Source organism: Sarcophilus harrisii, chromosome 2, assembly GCF_902635505.1.
Source record: "Sarcophilus harrisii chromosome 2, mSarHar1.11, whole genome shotgun sequence".
Classification (NCBI taxonomy): Eukaryota; Metazoa; Chordata; class Mammalia; order Dasyuromorphia; family Dasyuridae; genus Sarcophilus; species Sarcophilus harrisii.
Genome location: NC_045427.1, coordinates 236,521,375 through 236,542,583, shown reverse-complemented (window position 1 = coordinate 236,542,583; position 21,209 = coordinate 236,521,375). Strand labels below are relative to the sequence as shown.

The 21,209-nt window shown below is 36.9% G+C and overlaps 1 protein-coding gene across 2 annotated transcripts in view; it reads right to left on the bottom strand.

Moving 5' to 3' along the window:
- Positions 1–16,124, bottom strand: part of EDN3 (endothelin 3) — a 37,787-nt gene extending 21,663 nt beyond the window's left edge. For both annotated transcript variants that reach the window (XM_003757650.3, XM_031951698.1), the window contains exons 1-2: positions 15,792–16,124; positions 14,453–14,762 (exon numbers count right to left, since the gene is read on the bottom strand). In XM_003757650.3, the coding sequence (XP_003757698.2) occupies positions 14,453–14,762; positions 15,792–15,843 (362 nt within the window). In that variant the 5' untranslated portion in view covers positions 15,844–16,124. The remainder of the gene's footprint in view (positions 1–14,452; positions 14,763–15,791) is intronic.
- Between the last annotated feature and the right edge of the window lie 5,085 nt (positions 16,125–21,209).

Here is a 21,209-nt window from a genome sequence, read left to right as displayed (position 1 = left end):
TTGGAGCCTCATTTTCCTTTTCTGTATAGTGAGTGGATTGGATGAGACGATTCTAAGTGCCTTCTTAGTTCCTAAAGTCTGACTTTCATAAAGAACCCTTCAGGGAAAAGGAAAAAAGAAAAGAAAGGAAAAATATTGGCACAGAATTAATGTAGCTCCATCATTTGAGTTAAATTAAGCCAATTAATCAAATATGGCTTAGAAAGCTAAGCTCTAGTGTTAAATCAGCTTGCTCGGTTCCACAACTGAGCTCTTCACATGGCAGGATGTAATACAATATAAAGAAAAGCTGTTGCCTAGTACCAACAAGAACTATAAAACTATTTAATAGGAAACTTTGTTTCCTTTGTCTTGAAATTTTGGTGGCTTGAAAACACACAAGAGATATCCAAATTTTCTATTTGACCTCAGATCTAAGACCATGTTAACTCATTGCCAATTTTTTTTTAATACTCAGAGGGAGCCAAAGTTTCCTTTAGTGGTCATGATCAGTCCTAATCTCTATGGCCAGGTTTTGCTTAAATTCATGAAACTGCTTTGCTACCTAATTTAGAAAGATCATCTGAAATCAGAGAACCTGAATTTGAATTCTGAGTCTGCAACTGACTTGTGTGACTATGAGCAACTCCCTTCACTTGTCTGAACATCAGATTCCTCCTCTGTGTTTGTTTTGAGGATCAAATAAAATAATAACTTATGTAAAGCTCTTTTTAAGCTGTAATGTGTTATATAAATGACAGTTACTATTATGCAATGTTGAATTTGTTGTCCTGGAGCCAAGCTTCATATTTGCTCCTGAGCACTTCCAGATCTAATTATGGTGAACTGAGATTAAAGAAAAGAACTGAGTTTTTAAGTCTATGTGATCCAAGACAAAAATGTGTAGCCTTGTTAGGAAGTCTTCCCACAAACTCTGCAGTCTAGTCAACTCTAAGTTGCAATTATGGCCACCAATAATACCTATAATTTTAGGAAATAGCGCTTCCTAACTGGTCATAAGTAATATTAACTAAAATCCATATTTCTGTAACACTTTTATTATTCCCATTATGTAGTCAAGGGAAGTGAGATTTATGGAGCCTTCAGTCACTTTTCCAAGGTCACACAGTGAGCAATTATTTAAAAATTTATTAGAACCAAGAAGGAAACCTACTGATTTCATTTCCTTTTTTTTCTGTACCATGGTACCTTGAATCCAAACCAAAGAATAAATTCAATATTCTTAGGCAACAAAGGGGAGTCACTTGGAGTATAAGAGTGAGACTCACTATGATTTATGAACATCATAACAAAACATCAATTAAGCAAAATCTGCAATTATACAGGATCTATTTATGTAGGTTCATATCACAAATTTGTTTTACAGAGCATCACCATATATTGATTCCAATTTCCTGTGTCTATCAAAGAATCACAAAAGCTCTGAGTCCGAAGGGACCTCAGTGGTCATCTGGTGCAAACTATAGTTAGATTAAAAAAAAAAAACAAAAAAAAATACAATATCCTAAAATATAACTTCTACAATATCCCAAACCTGCCTCTGTAATTTCTTCTTATTTATATTTATTTTTGCACTTTGGAACCACATGCAAATCAAATGAACTTCAAAAACAAAAGAAAATATCATAAGGCTTTCCAGCTAGCCAGACAAATTAACTACAATATATCATTTCCCAAATGTTTTGCTTAAGTAAGTCTAGCTTTTACTGTGGTAAGAGTGAAGGAATAAGAACAGGCAAAGAATATAGAATGGGTAAATAGCAAATGAGTCTTGTACATTATAATTTAATAATAGATAGCTACAATATGTGAACAATTTCTGTTGTTCACATATTGTGAGAATATAATATATAATACATATAAAAGAGAAAGAAATCAGGAAAGGTGAAAGATAATATGCTATAATTAAAGTAAAAACACAGGATTTGGAATGGTTAAAGAATGAAACTTGGAATCAGAGAGATATAAGTTCAAATTCTTCCTCAAAGACAGTACTGGCTGTTGGAACCTAAACATGCCACTTAACCTCTCTTAGCCTCAATTTCCTTATCTATAAAATTAAGGGGTTTTACTTGATGGACTTCAAAGCCATTTCCAGCTCTAAATCTATGAATCTATGATGTTACAATTTATGTCCTCACTGAGTTAACTCTTCTCCAAATTAAGCACCCCTGATTCTTTTAAACATTTTTCACCTGTCATGCACTTCATGGTTTCCTCAATCTTGGTTGCTTTCCTCTAGATGCTTACCCACAAGAACTGTCCAACAATAGAACAAGGTGTCTTATTTGATAGTGATCTTCCTCTCTCTAAAAATATTCAATCAGAAATCAGAAGACCAGGTAGGAGTACTATGGATAGGATTCGTACAGGGGATGAGAGGCCAGACAAGAACAAATTGTTCTTTACAATTTCTCAAAATTTCTTTACCACAAGAAATTCTGAGATTCTGAGCTATCAGTCTAGCACCAGACCAGTATTATTTTTGTTGTTCATTTGCATACACATGCAAATTCACATTAAATGTGAATTTAATCCAACTACAATATCCTGTCTGGATGTCCTTGAAGACAAAAACTTGAATTTACAAGAATTATGGGGACAACAATATTTGTCCCAGTTTTCCTCCTTGATCAAGAAATCAAGATACCTCTTAAGGTTCCTGTGAGGCTCAAATGAAATAATAAATGCAAAACACTTTGCAAATATTAATGTGCTGTAATTGTTAGATTTTACTGTTATTATTATCAGTCCCAGAAATGGCACCATGAACATTATTCATGTTTGGCCCTGTACAATATACATTTTGTGGGCAGGTGCCAGGCTAGGGTTCTATTGTGGTAGTGTTTTTTTTTTCCTAGTCTATTTTAAGGGCACACAAAATTTTACATAATTGTAGTGCAAAATTGATCATTCCTTTCTTGTTCCCATACCAAAAAAACATATATATGTGTGTATATATATATATATATATATATATATATATATATATATATATATCAAGTAGCTACCAAGTACCTGCCAAGATTTCAGTAAATTCCAGTGTCTTAGGACTGGAAGGAACATCCAGAAAAAATAAGATCCAACCCATACCCAAGCAGGAATCTCTTCAATAATTTTCTTGACAAAGGGTCATCCAGCATCTATTTTCTGAAGACATCTAGTAGTTGGGAAAGCTCTATCCAACCAGACAGTCCATTCCTCTTCTGAGCAGCTGTTATTGATGGCAAATTGTTTCTGTCCACTGGAACAATTAACAATTATAATTCCTCTTCCATATGATAGCCCTCTAAATAGCATGATACAGTGGAAAGAGTAGTGGTTCTAAAGTCAGAAGATTTGGGGTCAAATGCTACTCTCATACTTATTTGCTGTAGAACCTTGGGCAAGTTATTTTTCAGGCTTCAGTTCCCTCATACATAAAATGATAGAACTGGATGAGACAATCTCAGAGATTCCTTCTGGTTCAGAACTACAATCCTAGCTTTTAAGGCAACTTTGTTTCCTATGAATTTTCTATTTTACAGACTAAATATTCACTGCTTCTCAATTAATGCTCACATATCATGCACTCCAGTTCCTTTATTGTCATATGGCCTTCCTCTAGACTTATTCTAGTTAATTAATGTACTTCCTGCAATAGCAGTGCCAGAACTAACTATAATATTCCACATACAGTCTTATCAGGGCAGAGTACAATAGGACTATTGCTTTTTTTTCTAGACACTATGCAGATACCATTGATTGCATTCTTTGATCTCATTAGCTTTTTTTGGCAGGGGTATTATGCCAAACTATATAGCTGACTCACATGTAGTTACAGCTCATCAAACCTCCAGATCTTTTTTATATCAACTGTTTCAAAGTGAAATCATAAATAGGACTTTACATTTATCCCCATTAAATTCCATTTGTTAATATTGTTCTATAGAAATGATGAGCAGAGTATTCTCAGAAAAACCTGAAAAGTCCTCCATGAGCTCAAGCAAAGCAAAATGTACTGTGTACAAAGCAATAGCAATGTTTGGAATGATCAGCTATGAATGACTTTGCTATTCTCAGCAATACAACGATCCAAGACTACTCTGAAAGACTTATGATGAAAAATGCTATCCATACCCAGGAAAGAACTGGTTGTGCCTGAAAACAGATTGAAAAATACATTTTTTTACTTTATTTTTCTTGAGGGTTTTTTTTTGGGGGGGGGAACCTATGTTTTCTTTTATAACATGATTTTTATGGACATGTGCCTTCTCAATGAGATGGAGAGGAGGAAGGGAGAGAATCTGGAATTCAAAGTTTTAAAAACAAATTTTAAAAATTGTTTTACATGTAACTGGTAAAAATTATTTTAATTAAATAAATAACTTCATTATATTCAACTCATTGCTTTAGCCTATGGAGTCATTTTTGAGATCTATTTTGAGATCTATATTTTTCAATTTTATATCAAAAATGAAATAGTTTTACTATTCATAAGGAGCTTATAATCCTTATAAAGGAAAAATATCATGTATATATGTATGTCTAAAATATAATAAATATACATATAAATATATACATGTGTGTATATTATATTATTCACATTTATTAAAAGAGACAGACATAGAGAGAGAGAATGAGGAAAACATAAGCAGCTATACTTCATGTAAAAAGTAATACTAGAGCTCATTTTTTAAGGAAATTAGGACTTTTAAGAGGAGAAGATGGAAAAAAAAGTTTACATTCCAGGCACAGGGAACAGTCAATGAAAAGGAACAGAAACTAGAAATAAATAATAATATAAATAATATAATAATAATAATATAATATATATATAATATAATATAAAATAATATAAATAATAAAATAAAAATATGTGAGGAATAGCAAGACCAGTTTGATGGACCAAAAAGAGTTTATGGGGAGTATAATGTATAATAAGGCTAGAAAGTGATTTTGAATGTCATAAGCGTTATATTGAGTAGAAAATTAAAATTGCTTTGGCAGATATGTGGGATATGGATTGAGAGAAATGAGACTATAGGCTGGAAGACCAATTAGAAGGCTAATACTAGGCAGGAGGTGAAAGGCACCTAGATTGTAACTGTGGGAAAGGACAAATACTGTGGAGGTACAATCCAAAAGACTTGGTAAGTGGTTGAATATGTTTGGAACAAACATGGAACATCTAGATTGAAATGTCCAATAACCAGTTAGCAATATGGAACTGTATTAAGAGAGAGATTAGAATTAGATATATACACTCTAGCATCCATTGGAAGAGAGATAATAATTAGATCTATGTGAGCTGATAAGGTCTCCAAGAAAGACTGTGTAAAGATAGAGTGTACCCAAGATAAAGACTTGGCATATACTCACAATGAGAAGACAAAATATGAATGATGGTACAACAAATATCAAACAAAGAGAAAGAAAATTAAGAGAACTCCCCAAGAAAAACTGACAGAAATCCCCCCAAGGTGAGAGTAACCACTAGAGAATGGTCAGTAGTGTCCGATTTACCTTCCCCAACAACTGTGCTCTAATCTCAATTGTGCTTGAGTTTATGTAATTAATTAGGTGATTAAATAGCAGAAAATTCTGGTTTTTATTCCCAAAGGAATGAATTTAAGGGTGAAATTTCAGACCTAAGCTGATCAACTAGGAAAACAGTTTGAGAAGGACCTTTCTCTCTGCCTCTTGCTCTACCACCCTTGCTACTTAAACTAGAAATTAGCCCAGCATCTAACACATTGTCAGAAAGTATTCTTTTACTTTCTTACTCATTGCTTCCATTGGATCAAGGTAGAACAGCACATCATGGAAAAGACAGTAAAGAAGGAAGTAATTTTATGGGAGAACATTTTAAAATAAAAGCTAAACATGTTTTATTAGGTAGTTTGTTTTCTTAACTGCTGTCTCCTTGTTCACTAGAATTGGCTAAAAGGCTCAGAAGGGACCTAATCCAACCAGATAATTTTATATCCTAGAAATGGAGGCCCAGAAGAGGAAAAGGACTTGTCCAATCCCATAGCAGCGAGTTACTGTCTGAGCCACAATCTAAATCAGCTGATAAAAGAAAATGTGCCAAAGTGAGAGAAAATGAAATGGACAGAAATGCAGAAGTGGATATGGGATTTATAGAGGGAGGAAGATGGTATGGAAAGAAGACAATGAAAAGAAAGGGAAAAAATTAGGAAGCTCTTATAAAAGAGTTCTTAATAGTGTGTGTGTGTGTGTGTGTGTGTGTGTGTGTGTGTGTATCCTGAAGTCCTTCGGATGATTGGTAAAGCCTATCAATCTGTTCTCAGAATAAATTCATGAAATAAAATACAGTTGTTCCTTCTACATCATGACTTTCCTTATCACAGTTTCAATATATCACAAGTCAGCATAAAAAATTAAGTGGGAGGGGCAGCTAGATGGCACAGTGGATAGAGTACTAGCCTTGAAGTTAGGAGGAACTGAGTTCAAATCTAACCTCAGATACTTAATACTTTCTAGCTGTTGACCCTAGGCAAATCATTTAACCCCAATTGCCTCAGGATAAAAAAAATTAAATGGGAACTTTTCAAAAGTCACAGATAACACACAAAAGTCCAAATACAAAACAGAAAAAGTTTAGGAACTCAGAAACACATAAAATGTGTGTGTATCATACCTTTACTTAACTTGACCTACATGTAATCTATGAACAAATTCTTAAATCAAATTTTACAATAAGGCATTATAAGCACCTCATAAAAGAAAAAGAAAAAAATTTAGACTTCTTCTCTGGTGCAAAGGCGGGGAAGGGGTAATTTTGCACTGATTTTCCAGATCACAGGGGCAGTGTATCTAAACCCCCTATATAAGTTTCAAAAAGAAACCAGTTAAAGTGAAAGTTATCAAAATATATATATATTATTTTTAGTTAATAGATCTGAGGTTAAGAACCTTTGTGTAAAAAATGCACCCCCAACTGATAGATTGGTAAATATCCTGTCCATAAATTAGCACATTACCAAAGCAAATGATTAAGAATAAATGGAATATCTGATGAAGGGTGTTGGGGAAGGGAAGACACAGGCTCCCTAATTAATTCAACAATTTTTCAATGACACTCTAGGTTTTCTGTCCATCTCTTTATGAATCTCTGAGTCTTCTTGACAGAACTGATTTCTCTTATATTTAATGTTAAGGGTAGGATTACCTCCTTAGCTATTTCACAAATCATGATACAGAGAACTAAACATTGGGGAGGTTTTTTGATGGAAGTGGCTTTATCTCATTTAAAAAAAAAACTTTATTCAAACTAGTATGGTTCCATTGCCCAAGAAACTCAATTGCTAATGGTGACTTTTTGATCATTTTCTTGGTGATTATAGTAGAGAGAGTTCAATTCAAATCCTGCTTCAAATGCTTATTAGCTATTATTAGCAGGCAAATTTCTAAGCTTCTTGGTCTCAGTCTCCTCCTCTGTAAAATGGGGATAATAATATCTGCAATACCTACCTCATAGGAATATTGTGAAAATCAAATAAGATAATATATGAAGCACTATGCAAATCTTAAAACTCTATATAAATGTTGTCTATTATTGTTGCTGTTCCCCAATATTTAAAATAGATGGAGAGAGAAGGGCAGAGGCAAATCAACTTTTTTTAAAAAGCTATTGAGTTTTCCTTTATGAACCAACTCCCCAGTGCCTATCATAGTGCCTGGCACAGAGTAGGTGCTTAATAAATGCATTGAATAATAAGTTAACTTATTTCCAGCTATAAAAAGATATCCTGAAATGATAAAAGAGAATTTTAAATACACCCTGGATATTTCTTTACTCTCTTTGACATTATTAAAATGATTGATTCCTCTGTAAGTGAGTCCTAGAAAACCAGGGAACATAAAGGTCAGTAAAGAATTCAGATGAATTTATATTTCTTTAATTTCTTACCCCTTCTCCTAACCTTAGGATTCTTCTTCTGAACATCTATCTCCTAACTTTGCCTGCATACAGAAATGCTCAATAACAAGTTTTGACTAATGTTAGATTGTCTGTGTCCCTTTTCAGTGTCATCCAACTCTTCATAACCCTATTTGGAATTTTCTTGGCAAAAGACACTGAAGTGGTTTTCTTCTTCAGCTTATTTTATAGATGAGGAAACTGTGGCAGACAGGATTGAGTGACTTGCCCATTGTCTCACAGCTAGTAAATGCCTAAAGTCAAATTTGAACTCAGGTCTTCCTGCAGAACAATGTTCTATCTACTGCCCACATACATGAAATCATCAGTCCTTGAAAGGTCAGTAAAATCAGATTAAAATGAAAATCAAAGGGAACCCTAAACAAGAAAAGAAGCCAAGAGGAAGATTTAGTCTGAGTTTGAAAGAAAAATTGTAAAACATAGCAGCCTTGGGTCATTTTAAGGGGTAGAAGGTAGGAAGAGAAAACCACAGGATTTCTTTCTCTTCCTCCCACCCACTTCCCAGTGGGTTGAAGATTTTCTTAATCCCTAAATTGTGAATAATAAGACTCATCCCAAATCATTATAACCTAGACATACTAGGCATTCATGAAGATGCAAATATTATGCAAATGAATATCTATTTTACAGATCCAGTTCAAATCACAACTCATTCAGAAAGCCTTCCCTGACCGTTGCCCAAGTCCATAACAACCTTTCCCCTCAACTTGTGTTATTTTGTATTGTAGTTATTCATATATGTCAACTTCCCTCCTGAATCATAAGCAAGTGACCCATTGGATAGGGGATTAAGCCTGGAGTCAGGAAACCCTGAGTTCAAATCTATTCTCAAATATTTATTAGCTATGTGATTCTGGGTAAATCATTTTAATTTCTGTTTGCTTTAATCCACTGAAGAAGGAAATGGCAAACCAAATCAAAAAAGCACCATGAACAGTATTGGTATTAGAGGGGATTATAAAAATCAGACAAGACTGAAAGACAACAATCTTCCAGAATCTAGCATACAATAGGCACTTAATAAATGCTTGTCAGAGTTGAAATATATTATTAGCCTTTCTTGCTACTTTTTAATAGGAATATTTTATTGCATTATGTAAAGCTGTAGTGCTGCAAACCACTGGAACATCCAAAGTTCCTAGCAAACAGGATTTCAGGTGACCTAAAGGACAATGGAAACATACCCAGTGGGTGTAACAGACTGTCCCAGTCATAGGAGGGGCTGGACATACATAATTTCCTGATAATCAAACCGGATATCACTGCCAATGATTTTATAACCCAATACATGAAACAAATAGGTAAGTTTCTCTTTCCTGACCTAGAACCCAGAGCTCTGTTGTCCACATGCCTTTTTCATTACTAGTACATGATAGAATAGAGGGTGTGAATACAAGGGGAGGCAGTGGCAGGGGGAGGGGAGAAGGATCATTCTCTGCTTAGGTTATCATAAGAGAAGCTTTTCGGATGAAGCAAAATAATGTATATGGATTGGGGATGCAGTAATATTTAAAAGACTTCCTTCACTTAGAGAAATAAGAGAGTGGGCTTTAAGTTAGATTTAAATACTAGATTTTCCCCTTCCTTTCAGATTATTTCCCATGCTATTGGGGCCAATTTCATACTTAATTACTAAAGTTCAAATTGGCATTCTAAGTAAGAGGACCCTGGTTGAGGTTCCTGGAAAGGTAGAGTGATATAGTGGACAAAAGACTGGATTTGAAGTCAGAATGCTATCACTTTACTAGTGGTATGACCCTGGGAAAGTAATTTCAACCTCTGAAACTCAGTTTCCTTATCTCAAAAAGGAAAATTCAAGTCAGCTCAATAAAACAAACACTTAGGCATTGTGGCAGGCACTGAGGGTGAGTACCAGTCACTATTCTTAAGAAGCTAATATTCTATTGGGAGGATAAAATGTTTACCCACATAAGTAGAATAAAGGTAAATTGAGGAGTAAAGGAGCAAAGGTGTCAAACACAAAATTTCTGAGGTCAGATCTAAATTAAAATGTAATTGGAAGATATTTAACAAAAAAATATAATAAAACATAGATGATGTTAATATATGGTTTTCTAAGTAAATCAGTAGCCCTCAGAGATCTTTATGTACAGCTTCTTTACCCCCCATGTCACTGGGAAAGAACATGCATAATTTAGGGGTATAAAGAAAAGTTTCATAAGGAAGGCAACACCTGAGCTGAGCCTTAAACAAAAATGAGAATTTAGATCGATCGACAATCAATAAGCATTTGAAGTGCTTACTGTGTGTTAGGCACTGTACTGGAAATAAAAATACAAGTATAAAGGAAGACAATCCCTGTCCTTAAGGAGCTTAAATTTCAATGAAGGAAATCTTCAGGCTATCTGGAGAGGAACAAAATTCTGGGTAGCCTGGGTGTCTTCCTTAAATAGGGGTTCTGGAGGAATAGGATAATCAGCAAGAGAAGCTATAGAGCCAGAAGGTACTTCCAACCTCTGAATTCCAGTGCTGACTGAGATTCTAGAATAAAGAAGATTCTAGGGCATAGTGGAAGAAGTCTGGAGAGCATACAATCAGAGAAATTCCCTGAAGTTTCTGTTATAGTAAGGTGATCTGCCTCATAAAAAACAAAGACACAGACACAGAGAGACAGAGAAACAGAAACAGAGACAGACAGGCAGAGAGAGAGAAGGAAGAAGAAGAGACCAAGAGAAAGAGAGAGAGAGAGAGAGAGAGAGAGAGAGAGAGAAGGAAGAGAGAGAAGAGAGAGAGAGAGAGAGAGACATAGACAGCAGAGAGAGACAGAGAGAGAGACAGAGAGAGAGAGAAGAGAGAGAGAGACAGAGAGACAGAGAGAGAGAGAGAGAGAGAGAGAGAGAGAGAGAGAGAGAGAGAGAGAGAGAGAGACTTGAAATCAGGAAAACAATTAGAAGACTGCGGCACTAATACAGACAAAAAGTGATAGGGCCTGAGCTAGGGTAGTAGCTATGTGATTGGAGGAAAAGGGCTATTTGCAAGAAATATAATGGAAGAAGAATTGATCAGATTTGTCAACTTACTGAATATGGGTTTTGAGAAAGATCGAGTTTCTAGGATTATTAAACTAGATGACTAGGTGGTTCCCTCAACCAAAATAGGGAAGTTTGAAAGAGGAAAATTCCACCTAATGTCCATTCTCCTGATAATGAGCCTCTTGTTACTTTTTTGGATTAAAGATACAATGTCCATTATCAGACTCTTACTTCAGCTTGGTAGAACTTGTAAAACTTATACTCAACTAACATAGACTCAAGAGAATCACCTTCATGCCACAATGGGACTATTAGGAGTTTTGGTGAACATAGTGTTCTAGGGCTCTGGTTTCATCATCTAGGGAATTTTAGGTATAGAATTCCATTGATACAGTTCAGCAACTTGTCTACAACTTTAGGTGCATGAGCTACTTGGTCACATACCTTGCCCATGGTCACACAATTCAAATAATCAATTCATAGATAAGACTTGAACTCAGATCTTTCTGACTCCAAAGCTCGTACTCCAGTCATTCTGCCATTTTGCCTTCATGTTATTAGTAGTAATAGTAAAAACAAGTAGTGGTTTTTTTTAAAGTCATAAAATAATAAGCATTTATTAAGTTCCTCTTGTATGCCAGCCACTATTCTAAGCACTGAGAATGCCAAAAAAAAAAAAAAAAAAAAAAAGTAAAAATAATCTCTGCTTGTAGATAAGAGAATAGCAACTTAACTGTCAAAGTATTTAAAAATTGCATAAGTCACTTGCCCATGGTCACACAGTTTACATTTATCATAGGCAAGATTTTGAACCCCAACTCTTCTTGATTCAAAGACCAGTCTTCTATATATTCTGCTTAGTAGCAGTGGTAATGGTAATAGTAGTAGTTGTTGTAGTCATAGTCATAGTAATATCATCAATAAATCAAGTCAATAACAAGCATTTATTAAGTTCCTATCATATGCCAGACACTGTGCTATATATTGGCTTACAAAGAAACATAAAAACAACCTCTGCTTTACGTTTAAGGAGTTCACAATCTAATGGAGGAGCTATTGTGCAAAAAATAATTGTTTGCACATTATATACAAACTACTATGTACAAACTAGATATACATATACATATTTATGTATATAGTATAAATTGGAGATAGTCTTAGAGAAAAGGCACTAGAATTAAGAGGGAACAGGAAAGACTTCTTGCAAAAGGTGGGATTTCAAAGATAATTAACTAAACAGAGGAAATAAAGATGCCAAAAAGATTCAGATAAATACCATGTATACAGAACATTATATTACTGCAAAACTAGACCTAAATTCTAAGTACTCCCATTCCCATCAATACATACTCACACACATTAAAGGAAGAGCCAGTGGGATAAAGTCATTGTTCCCACTAGTGCCCCTTTTCCTCTGCTTCATTTCTTATCTAACCTTAATCACTGACTGGGCAGTGCCTCAATAAACATGAGACTCCTTAAAGGCCTTAGTTTAAAAAGACCAAGGTCTCCCACTGCATTCAGAGTCAGCTCCAGTCATTCTGATCTTTATCTTGCTAACTGGACCCAGATGACTCTGGTGGAGAAAATGAATCCCATGACTTTGCATAGCCCACTATCACTTAAATTCAACTCCATTGCATATTATGACATCATCCTCCTGATGTCATGGTCCTTTTCTAGAAGGAAAGACAAACAACTATTTTCACATAGAAGAGATAGTGCAGCACAATAATTATGCTCAGAAATAGAGAATTAATAGGTAAGAAAAGTCACCTACAAATCTTCATTCCTTAGTTTTCTTAGCTACAATATGAGTTTACCAATAATATTCATGGCCTGGTAAAGTTATATTATAAACAATAAACAAACTTATTGCAGAACTGCAGAACAATAAACACGTTTCCCCATGTCACAACCATGAAATATACATATAAGGCAATTCAGCTAGATCTTCAATAGCTAGAATTCTAGGAAAATACAATGAGTGTTGAAAGGAAAAACAGAATCATAGAATGTTAGTACTTGGCTGAATCTTGGACTTAATCAATTCCAAACTCCTTATTTTATACCCCAAAAGATTTACCAATCACACAGAGTTGATATTCAAAGCCAAGACTTCTGATTCTAAAAAGTTTTCTTCCACTACAATATCAAAATAAGAAAGACTGAGACAAATTGAGATTCCACCATTGACAGTTTCCAACTTCTCTGATATTAGTCATAGTATGTTGCTCTCCTCCCAGGCACTAGCTTCCTCCCCGTGGAAATTACATTTTATCTATTTTGCATTTAGTTTTCTAAGTATTCGGTACTTCCTCCCAATAGTGTGTAAACTCCTTAAGAACAAAGTATTGTTTCACCTTTATCTTCGTATCTGCAGTATCTGGCACATAGGTGATTGTTGGATGAATGAACCATATAGGAATTGCCTAGTTGGTGACTCCCTTATTTGAAATTCAAAAGACAGAACGGTGTGTGTAATGGAAAGGATTATTTGAAGTCATAAAACATGATTTTAAATTCAAACTCTCCTACTTACTTAATCTGTGACATGGAAAAGATCACTTCATCTCTCTAGGTCTCAATTTCCTTGTCTATTAAATTAAATTGACATAGATGATTTCTAAGATCTCTAAATTCTAAATCAATGATCTTATTATATATAAGCAAAAGCATTCTTGAAGAAAGATGATTTGTCTGGATTATCAGGCATTTCAGATGCTCTAATGGAACTATATCCGGATTGTATAACACATACTTAGAGGTCCAGAATGCTGGCTGGCTAACTCAGATTCATTCCCTGGCTTCCAGGCCACCAGTACTGATTGTGCTACATGCACTAGATAGCAGGCTGCCTTTCAAAGAATTCAAAAACCATTTGAGCTTCCCCAGGGTCAAGAGTGGTGAAGGCACCACTTACCCTTTGGGACAGGAGATAGCTTTCAGGACTTCCTCTTTCTCAGAAAAGAGGCTTAGAGGGACTTATCAGGTATCTAACCCCCTCCTGCTCAGCTGCATTTCACTTGAAGGCAAGTCTCACCCTTCCACTGGACCAGAAACTTAGAGATTGAATTTCTCCTCTGCTACCTAGGGGCCTCCCAAATGAATAAGGGAAAAGACTAAGCTTCCAACTATAGCGAGGAGGTATTTTCTGGGCTCCCTGTGAGCTTGTTCCTGACAGACAGCTAAGGGCTGTTGGGAAGGCACAATAGTCTAATGATCTGAGGTAAGACAGATTCATTGTAGGGGTAGGTAATTCAGGGCCTGGAAGGAGACCCTATATAGAAGAGAGTCCAGGGTTTCTAGTGAGATCTAGACAAGGGGAAAGGAGGCAAGCAATTGTTTCTATGTTTCAAACAATGAGGGGGAGGGAGGCGTGCACAGCGGGCACAAATATTGGAACTTGAAGCCTCGGCCCTCAATCTATGCTCCCCAATCCTTCAAACAGTTCCCACTTTGTCCTCCAAACCCGCAGCCCCGATCTAAGCCCCACTCGGGAAAACTGGCTTACTCTGGCGTATTGATCCAGATGATGTCCAGGTGGCAATAGTACACACACTCTTTGTCCTTGTAAGTGTAGCAAGTGCAGCGCTTTTCTCTCTTGCGGGCAGGATTCCCTCCTGCTCCCATGGATGTCTGCTTGGGATACCTGGGCTGACTGGAGGCCTTCCCCTGCCCGGCCCCAGTCTGGCTCAGCTCCCTGACCGTTGCCACTGCTTCGTTCTCTTCTCCATTTCTTTCCCGGGCTGCGGGAACCCTGGGGCCCCCGCCCCCTCCAGCTGCTCCTGGCTCCAGTCGAGGAACTGTCGGAGGCAAAAATCCTACAGGACAGAAAGAAAGCTGCAGAACTGCTCTCAGATTGAGGCTTTCACTATCACAGAGGGCAAAGCCATTCTACGACCTGCTCTCTTCCACTCTCCCAGAAACATCTTTGTCCCCCGCCTGGGGATTCTACTCTATGATCCAGTGCGCTACATTTTCTCAGTCTCTTCGTTCGGGATCCTTTCCCCTTCCCTCTTCCTCTTCTTCTCCCTTACTCTCTCCTTCCTTCTCTCTCTCTCTCTCTCTCTCTCTCTCTCTCTCTCTCTCTCTCTCTCTCTCCCCTCTCTCCTCTCTCCCTCTCCCTCTTCCTCTTTCTCCTCCTCTCCCTCTCTTTCCATTTCTGTCTCTCTGTCTCTCCTCTTTTCTTTCTTCCTTCATCCCGAAACCCATTCTGTACTAACTCCTTTCTGTCTTTCTCCCCTCACCCTATTCCCCTAAAGGTTCCTATCCCATGCCCTCTTCTTTCTCCCAGCAACCTCGCCCCCTCCTAGGGGTCTCACCCCATCCACTTCTCCAGGGAGTTCTCTGCCCCCACCTGTATGAAAGGAAACAAAACCACCCCAACCCTCAAGCACCCCGGCTCAGCGCAGGGACAGCTCCCAGAACCTGACCACTTTGCCCGCTGACCCTGATTTTTTGACAAAGTTTCCAAGGTTTGGTTGCACGGGGGAGGGGTTCTCTCCAGGAGATTTCAGGGAGCTGTCTGGTTCCCGGCTTCTGAGTCGGTGGGAAAGCAGTTGTCTATCTATCCCCTCTCCCTTTCGATCTCCCTCTTCCACCTCAAGGAGTTTCTGGAGGGCTGCATTAGCCTAGTAGACTGAAACCGAACAAAATCGTTTTCAGTCCCGCTCGAGACACCCAAGAGACCTCCACACCGGGTCCTCTCTCCAGCCCCTCGCAGCTAGGTCTCATTCCCACCAATGAACCCAGGCTACCCGAGGTGATTGAAGAGTTGGGGGGTGCTGTCCCAGTGTATGCACTGAGGGAGGTAAGAAAGAAAGGAGAGTAACTGCCTTAAGTCCAGTTACCTGCGGTGGAGGTTACTGTAAGTCCGAAGAGGAACCACAACCTGAGCTCCATGAACCCAAATCAGCCGATAGGCAAAAAGTCAGAGGAAGATGGGAAAATGCCCTGATCTAAAGGGATTTGCCCCTGGTGGTAGGCTGCGGAGCTCCTGGGGGCTCCGCTGTGCACCAATGCCCTTGGGATCCAGATGTTATTAGAGCCAACCCGGAGAAGACAGATATGTGCCGGCTTTCTTAGTCCAGAATCAACCCAGGAGGGCGCTGAAGTCGTCATATGAAACCTTCAGAAGAAGTTGCTCATTTCTTCGCCGCTCTGCAAATATTCCTTTTCTTCCCTTTCTCCCCCCCCCCCTCTCTCCGTCCCTCCCTAACCCCCCCCCCAACAAACACACACCCTCTCCACCCTCACCTCCCCCGCCCCCAAGTATGAGTTGAAGCCTCAGCCAGAGTTTTAAAGTCGGGGGCACCCGCGGCCGCCTCCTAGCTTGCCAGGACAGCTGCCTCCGGGACTCGGCGGGTTTGCACAGACGAGGACCACAAGCTTGGGAGAGTAGGAGGGCGCACACTAGTAACTAGAGGCCCGGTGCTTCTGCACAGTGAGCCTGGGAAAGGGGGCGGGGGCTCCGGGGGGTCTGAGCAAAGACAGCTGCCGGAAAGACACACACACACACACACACACACACACACACACACACACACACACACCAAGAGTTAACCGGTTCCGAGTTTCATGGGACTGAGTTTAAGCAACTTTTGCTGTCATTTAATCCTGCCTCTCTAAAAATAAAGAAACTGAGTCCCAGACAATTGAAGTGATGAAATTCAAATCCAGATCTTCTGGATCCAGATCTAAATCTCTGTCCTTCATACCATGTTGATCCCCAAGTTAAAGAATTCAATCATGGAACAGGCACTTTTCCCTGCTAAAATGATGTTCTAATATTTAACCTATGGTATAGGTGCTTTTATTTGATATTTTAGAGCATGGTGTCAAAGAGTTCCAAACAGAGAAAAACATATTTCTTTATTCATCTATTTCTCTGAGAAATACCTTGTGCTTATATAAGGCACTGACAAGTTTCCAAGACTCTTGAAGTCTTTAAAGATAGTCATCTAACAAATACTGGGTTCAGCTAGGGTAAAAGCAAAGACACAGACTATGGTTAGTGCAGGAGTTCTTAATCATTGTTGTGTCATGAATTCCTCTGGCAGCCTGGTGAAATCTCTAGACTTCTCCAGATAATATTTTTAAATGCATCATATAAAATACATATAGAATCACAAGGGAACAAATGGAAATACAATTATCAAGATATTAAAAGCACCAGGTTCAATTAAAAATGTTTCTGTTGATTGCTTAAGAGTCTCTGGACCTAGGTTAAGAATCTCTGTGTTAAGGATTCTCTACATTTCCAAGAAAGTTATGAATTTTGTCCAGATGACTATTGAGGGGAGCTCTGCTTCCTGCCTGTATCCTTTTTTTCAACTTATTCAACAAGTATTTATTAAGAACATCATATATGAGAAACACTTTGCTAGGCCTTTCCCCACAGTCATCCAAACAAGCATAAAAGTAGTTTTCCATTTTGAACAAAATAATGATAACAATATGGTAGCTCCCATTTTGATCCTATCTAAAGGTTTACAAAGCACTTTCTTCTAAATTCTGTCACTGTGCTAATCAGGTAAATGGTTCCAGTTTTTCTGGGATTTTATATAATTTTTTTTTCATTCTCACCAAAATGGTGGCTATAAAGCAGCTGTTATACAAAACTCAGAAAAACTGCACCTCTGTTTCAGATGGGTCTTGTGCAGTGTAAACCCTGCTGTGAATCAACGTTTTCACACATGGCAAGAACAAAGCATGCCTCTGATGACTGAGAAGACCAGTTGAAGCTGAAGACAACAGAACTGAAACAACTGCTCTGTCCATTCTTAAATCACAATAAGCAAACAAACATGCAAAGTCATTAAATTCCACTGGCTTTTTTGGAATTAAAAAAAGTTGGAAAGTATAAAGAAATAAAAGAGTTTTTTATCACTTCTAAATAAATGTACTAATAGGAAAAGGGACTTCTCTTTTTTTCTTTTTAACCTGTATAGTGATAAATGTACTAGATTTAGCGTCAAAGAATAAAAATATTCAAATCCTGTCTTCCACATTTATTAGCATTCTTCATAATAATCCCCTATCCCCCCCAAAAAAAAGTAGCTTCAAGAAATGCATGTATCTGGTTACAGACAAGTCTATGCTATAATTCAATTTATATAATAATAGTCATTCAGTCAATAAAATTTTATTAAGTGTAAAAAAAATATGCCAGACATGATACTAAACTCTAGAAGTATAAAGGCAAAAGACAGTCCTTTTTCTCAAGGAGCTAACACTCTAATGGTGGAAACAACATGCAAATAAACATGTACAAACAAGACATATATAGAGGATAAAGGGAAATATTTAACAGAAGAATTATGTTTATGGGGGGATAGAAATTAGAAATTAGGAGAGGTGAGATTTTAGCTGGTATTTGAAAAACCAGAGAAACAAAGAGGCAGAGATGAAGAGGGAGAGAGTCTTACAGGCATGGAGAATAACCAGTGAAAATGTATCCAGTTGGGAAATGTAGTTTATTGTTTGAGAAATAGCAAAAGGGACCGGGATCATTGAATTGAAAAGTAAGTTGGAGGTGAGGGAAAATAGGGCAAAGATAGAAGAAGATTGGAAAGATAGGGGTGGCCAGATTATGAAGGGCTTTGAATGCCAAACAGAAGATTTTATATATGATTCTGGAGATACAACTAAAGTTTGTTGAATAAAAGGTAACATGGCTAGACCTAAGCTTTAGGAAAATCATTAATTATAATAATAATAATAATAGGGGGAGGAAGTGAGCAAGAAGTCATTAAGTGTTTTACAAATAATATCTCATAAAAACATTGTGAAATAGGTACTATATTATTACTCCAGTTTTGCAGTTAAGGAAACTGAGGCAGAGAAGAATTAAGTGTCTTGGCCAGGGTTAAACTGTTAGTGTTTATATCATGATTTGAATTCAAGTCTTCCTGATTCCAGACCCAGAACTCTATCCATTTTGCTACCTATAATTGTCATATGGAGTAATTTAAAATTTGCAAAGAATTTTACAAGCATTATCTTATTTGATCTGCACAATTACTCTCTGAAGTTGGTAATACTGGTAGTATTTATAATTTGACAATTAAGGAAACTGAGGCCTAAATTAATTTACTAGCCATAATATCAATTAGTATCAACACTAGGATTTGAGCTTATGTTTAGTGCTAAATCTAGTTCTCTTTCTGCTGTGAGTTCCTAAAGGGGAAAAATATACTCTGAGAAACTTTTCTTAAACTATTCACTCAAAAACGCTGAAAGTTTTATGTGATGTTTCCCCATCACTCTGACTACTTGCATCAAAAACTTGTGGTTGGATTTTATCTTCTCTAGCTTCTGTTTGCCTGACTCCTATAGACATATGAAGGTAAAGGAAAGGAGGCAATAAAAAAGCTGGAGGACATATTGGATGATGCAGCCTTGCCCTTTTTTCCCACAATGTCAATCAATTCGTCATTGAAACCCTGTGATCTTGTCACCATTCCTTTATTGGAATCTAATCTCTGACACTAAGTTCTGATATTACCTGGAAAAAGATATGTAACCTATCTGGGCCTAAGTATCTTTAGCTATAAAATCAGGAAACAGAAGTAAGGAAGCGGGATTGTACTAAATGAAGTCCAAGGTCTCTTCTAATTCTACGACCCTTTGATTTTTCTATCCTTCTTCTACTCTCCTGTTTCACAACTTTTGATGGAGGAGGAACAGAAGGAGGAAGAACAAGAACAAGAATATTTTTGTACTGTTAGCACTCTTTCCATTTATTGTGACTATGGAAAGAACATTTGACCTCTTCATCTCAGTTTCATCTATAAAATAGACATATACCTTCAATTTGCACATCATGGTATTATTGAGAAGAGCAAATGAGAGAATGCATGTGAAGTGATTTGATTTGCAAACACTGAAGAATTATATGAATATCAAGTTTATTATTATAAACCACTGTCGCTTTCTCCTTCTCTTTCTCTTTTTTTTTTTTTCTTTCCATCTCTTCTTCAGTTAAAAATAATCCTGCAACACAAAGTTATTCCTTCACATTAGCCACTGGGAGGGGACCTTTCCCATAAAAATGAATCTCATTCAAATCAGACCTGCTTTGCCTTTAAGTAATTAGCTTTCCTCAATTCCCCTTACAGTCTCCTCATTCCAAGCCCCAATACAAAGCTTCCAGTTCTGTGACTTCACTTTTCTTGGTTTGTTTCTTCCATTTTAAAATGAAGGTGCTGAACTCTAAATTTTAAGACAAAGATCAATTGGCACTATCCAAGCACAGGTCAAACTAAGTCACTTTCACTATTATCACTTTAAACCTAAATTATCTAGATGATTTTAATTATGGGATGTAAAAGCACATTCATTTCTATTTCAAAATCATACATTTGCATTTAAGGAAGATGGCATCGTTTAAGGAATGCATTCAGAATTAGGAGATCAAAACTCTAATCCTCCAAAATAACAATTCAACCCCACGCAAATTGCTTTACTGAGCTATACCTGTCTACCCACCACAAAGTATTATCATAAGCACTAAATAAGATAATGTTTTTAAATGCTTTGGAAAGTATAATAAGGAATTATGATATTCACTGCAATAATAAAGGACAATCCAAATGTTATTTTTCAGTAAAAAAATAAGTCAAAGGATATAAGAAATTATCAAAAGAGAAATTTCAAAGTGTTAATCATAGAAAATATTGGTCCAAATCATCAGTAATAAGAGAAATGCAAATTAATACCACTCTAATATTTCACTTCACACCTAGAAAATGACCAAAGACATCAAAAGAGGGAATTAGTGTTGGAAGGGCTGTGAGAAAACAGAAATGCTGGCGGACTGTGAAATTGGTTCAACTATTCTGAAAATAATTTGGAATTATAAAGGGAAGAACTGGAGGCTTCTGGAGAAAGCCCATTGTTAAATTGTCAGTAAATATATTATTGATTGTCTGGACTTAAGAAAGTCATGGAGAAAACATAATAATGCAGATTAAAGTTAAAAGTTTAAAGAATATCCTTCTCACATCCCACTTCCCCCCCAGTTGATTGTTAAAAATTAACAAGCATGCCATAGAGGGGGAAAGGCCCTAAATCACATGTATTTACATATATAAATATAGTTTTTCCTGATCAAATGTGGGCTCCTTAAGGATAAAGAGTGTGTCATTTTTTCCTTGGATCCTCAGCCTCAGCACTATAGAACAATGACTAGTATAGCATTTTTTAATAAATACTTGCTTTATTGAGTACAAATAATACAAAATAAATGCATAATAAAGATCATAGCA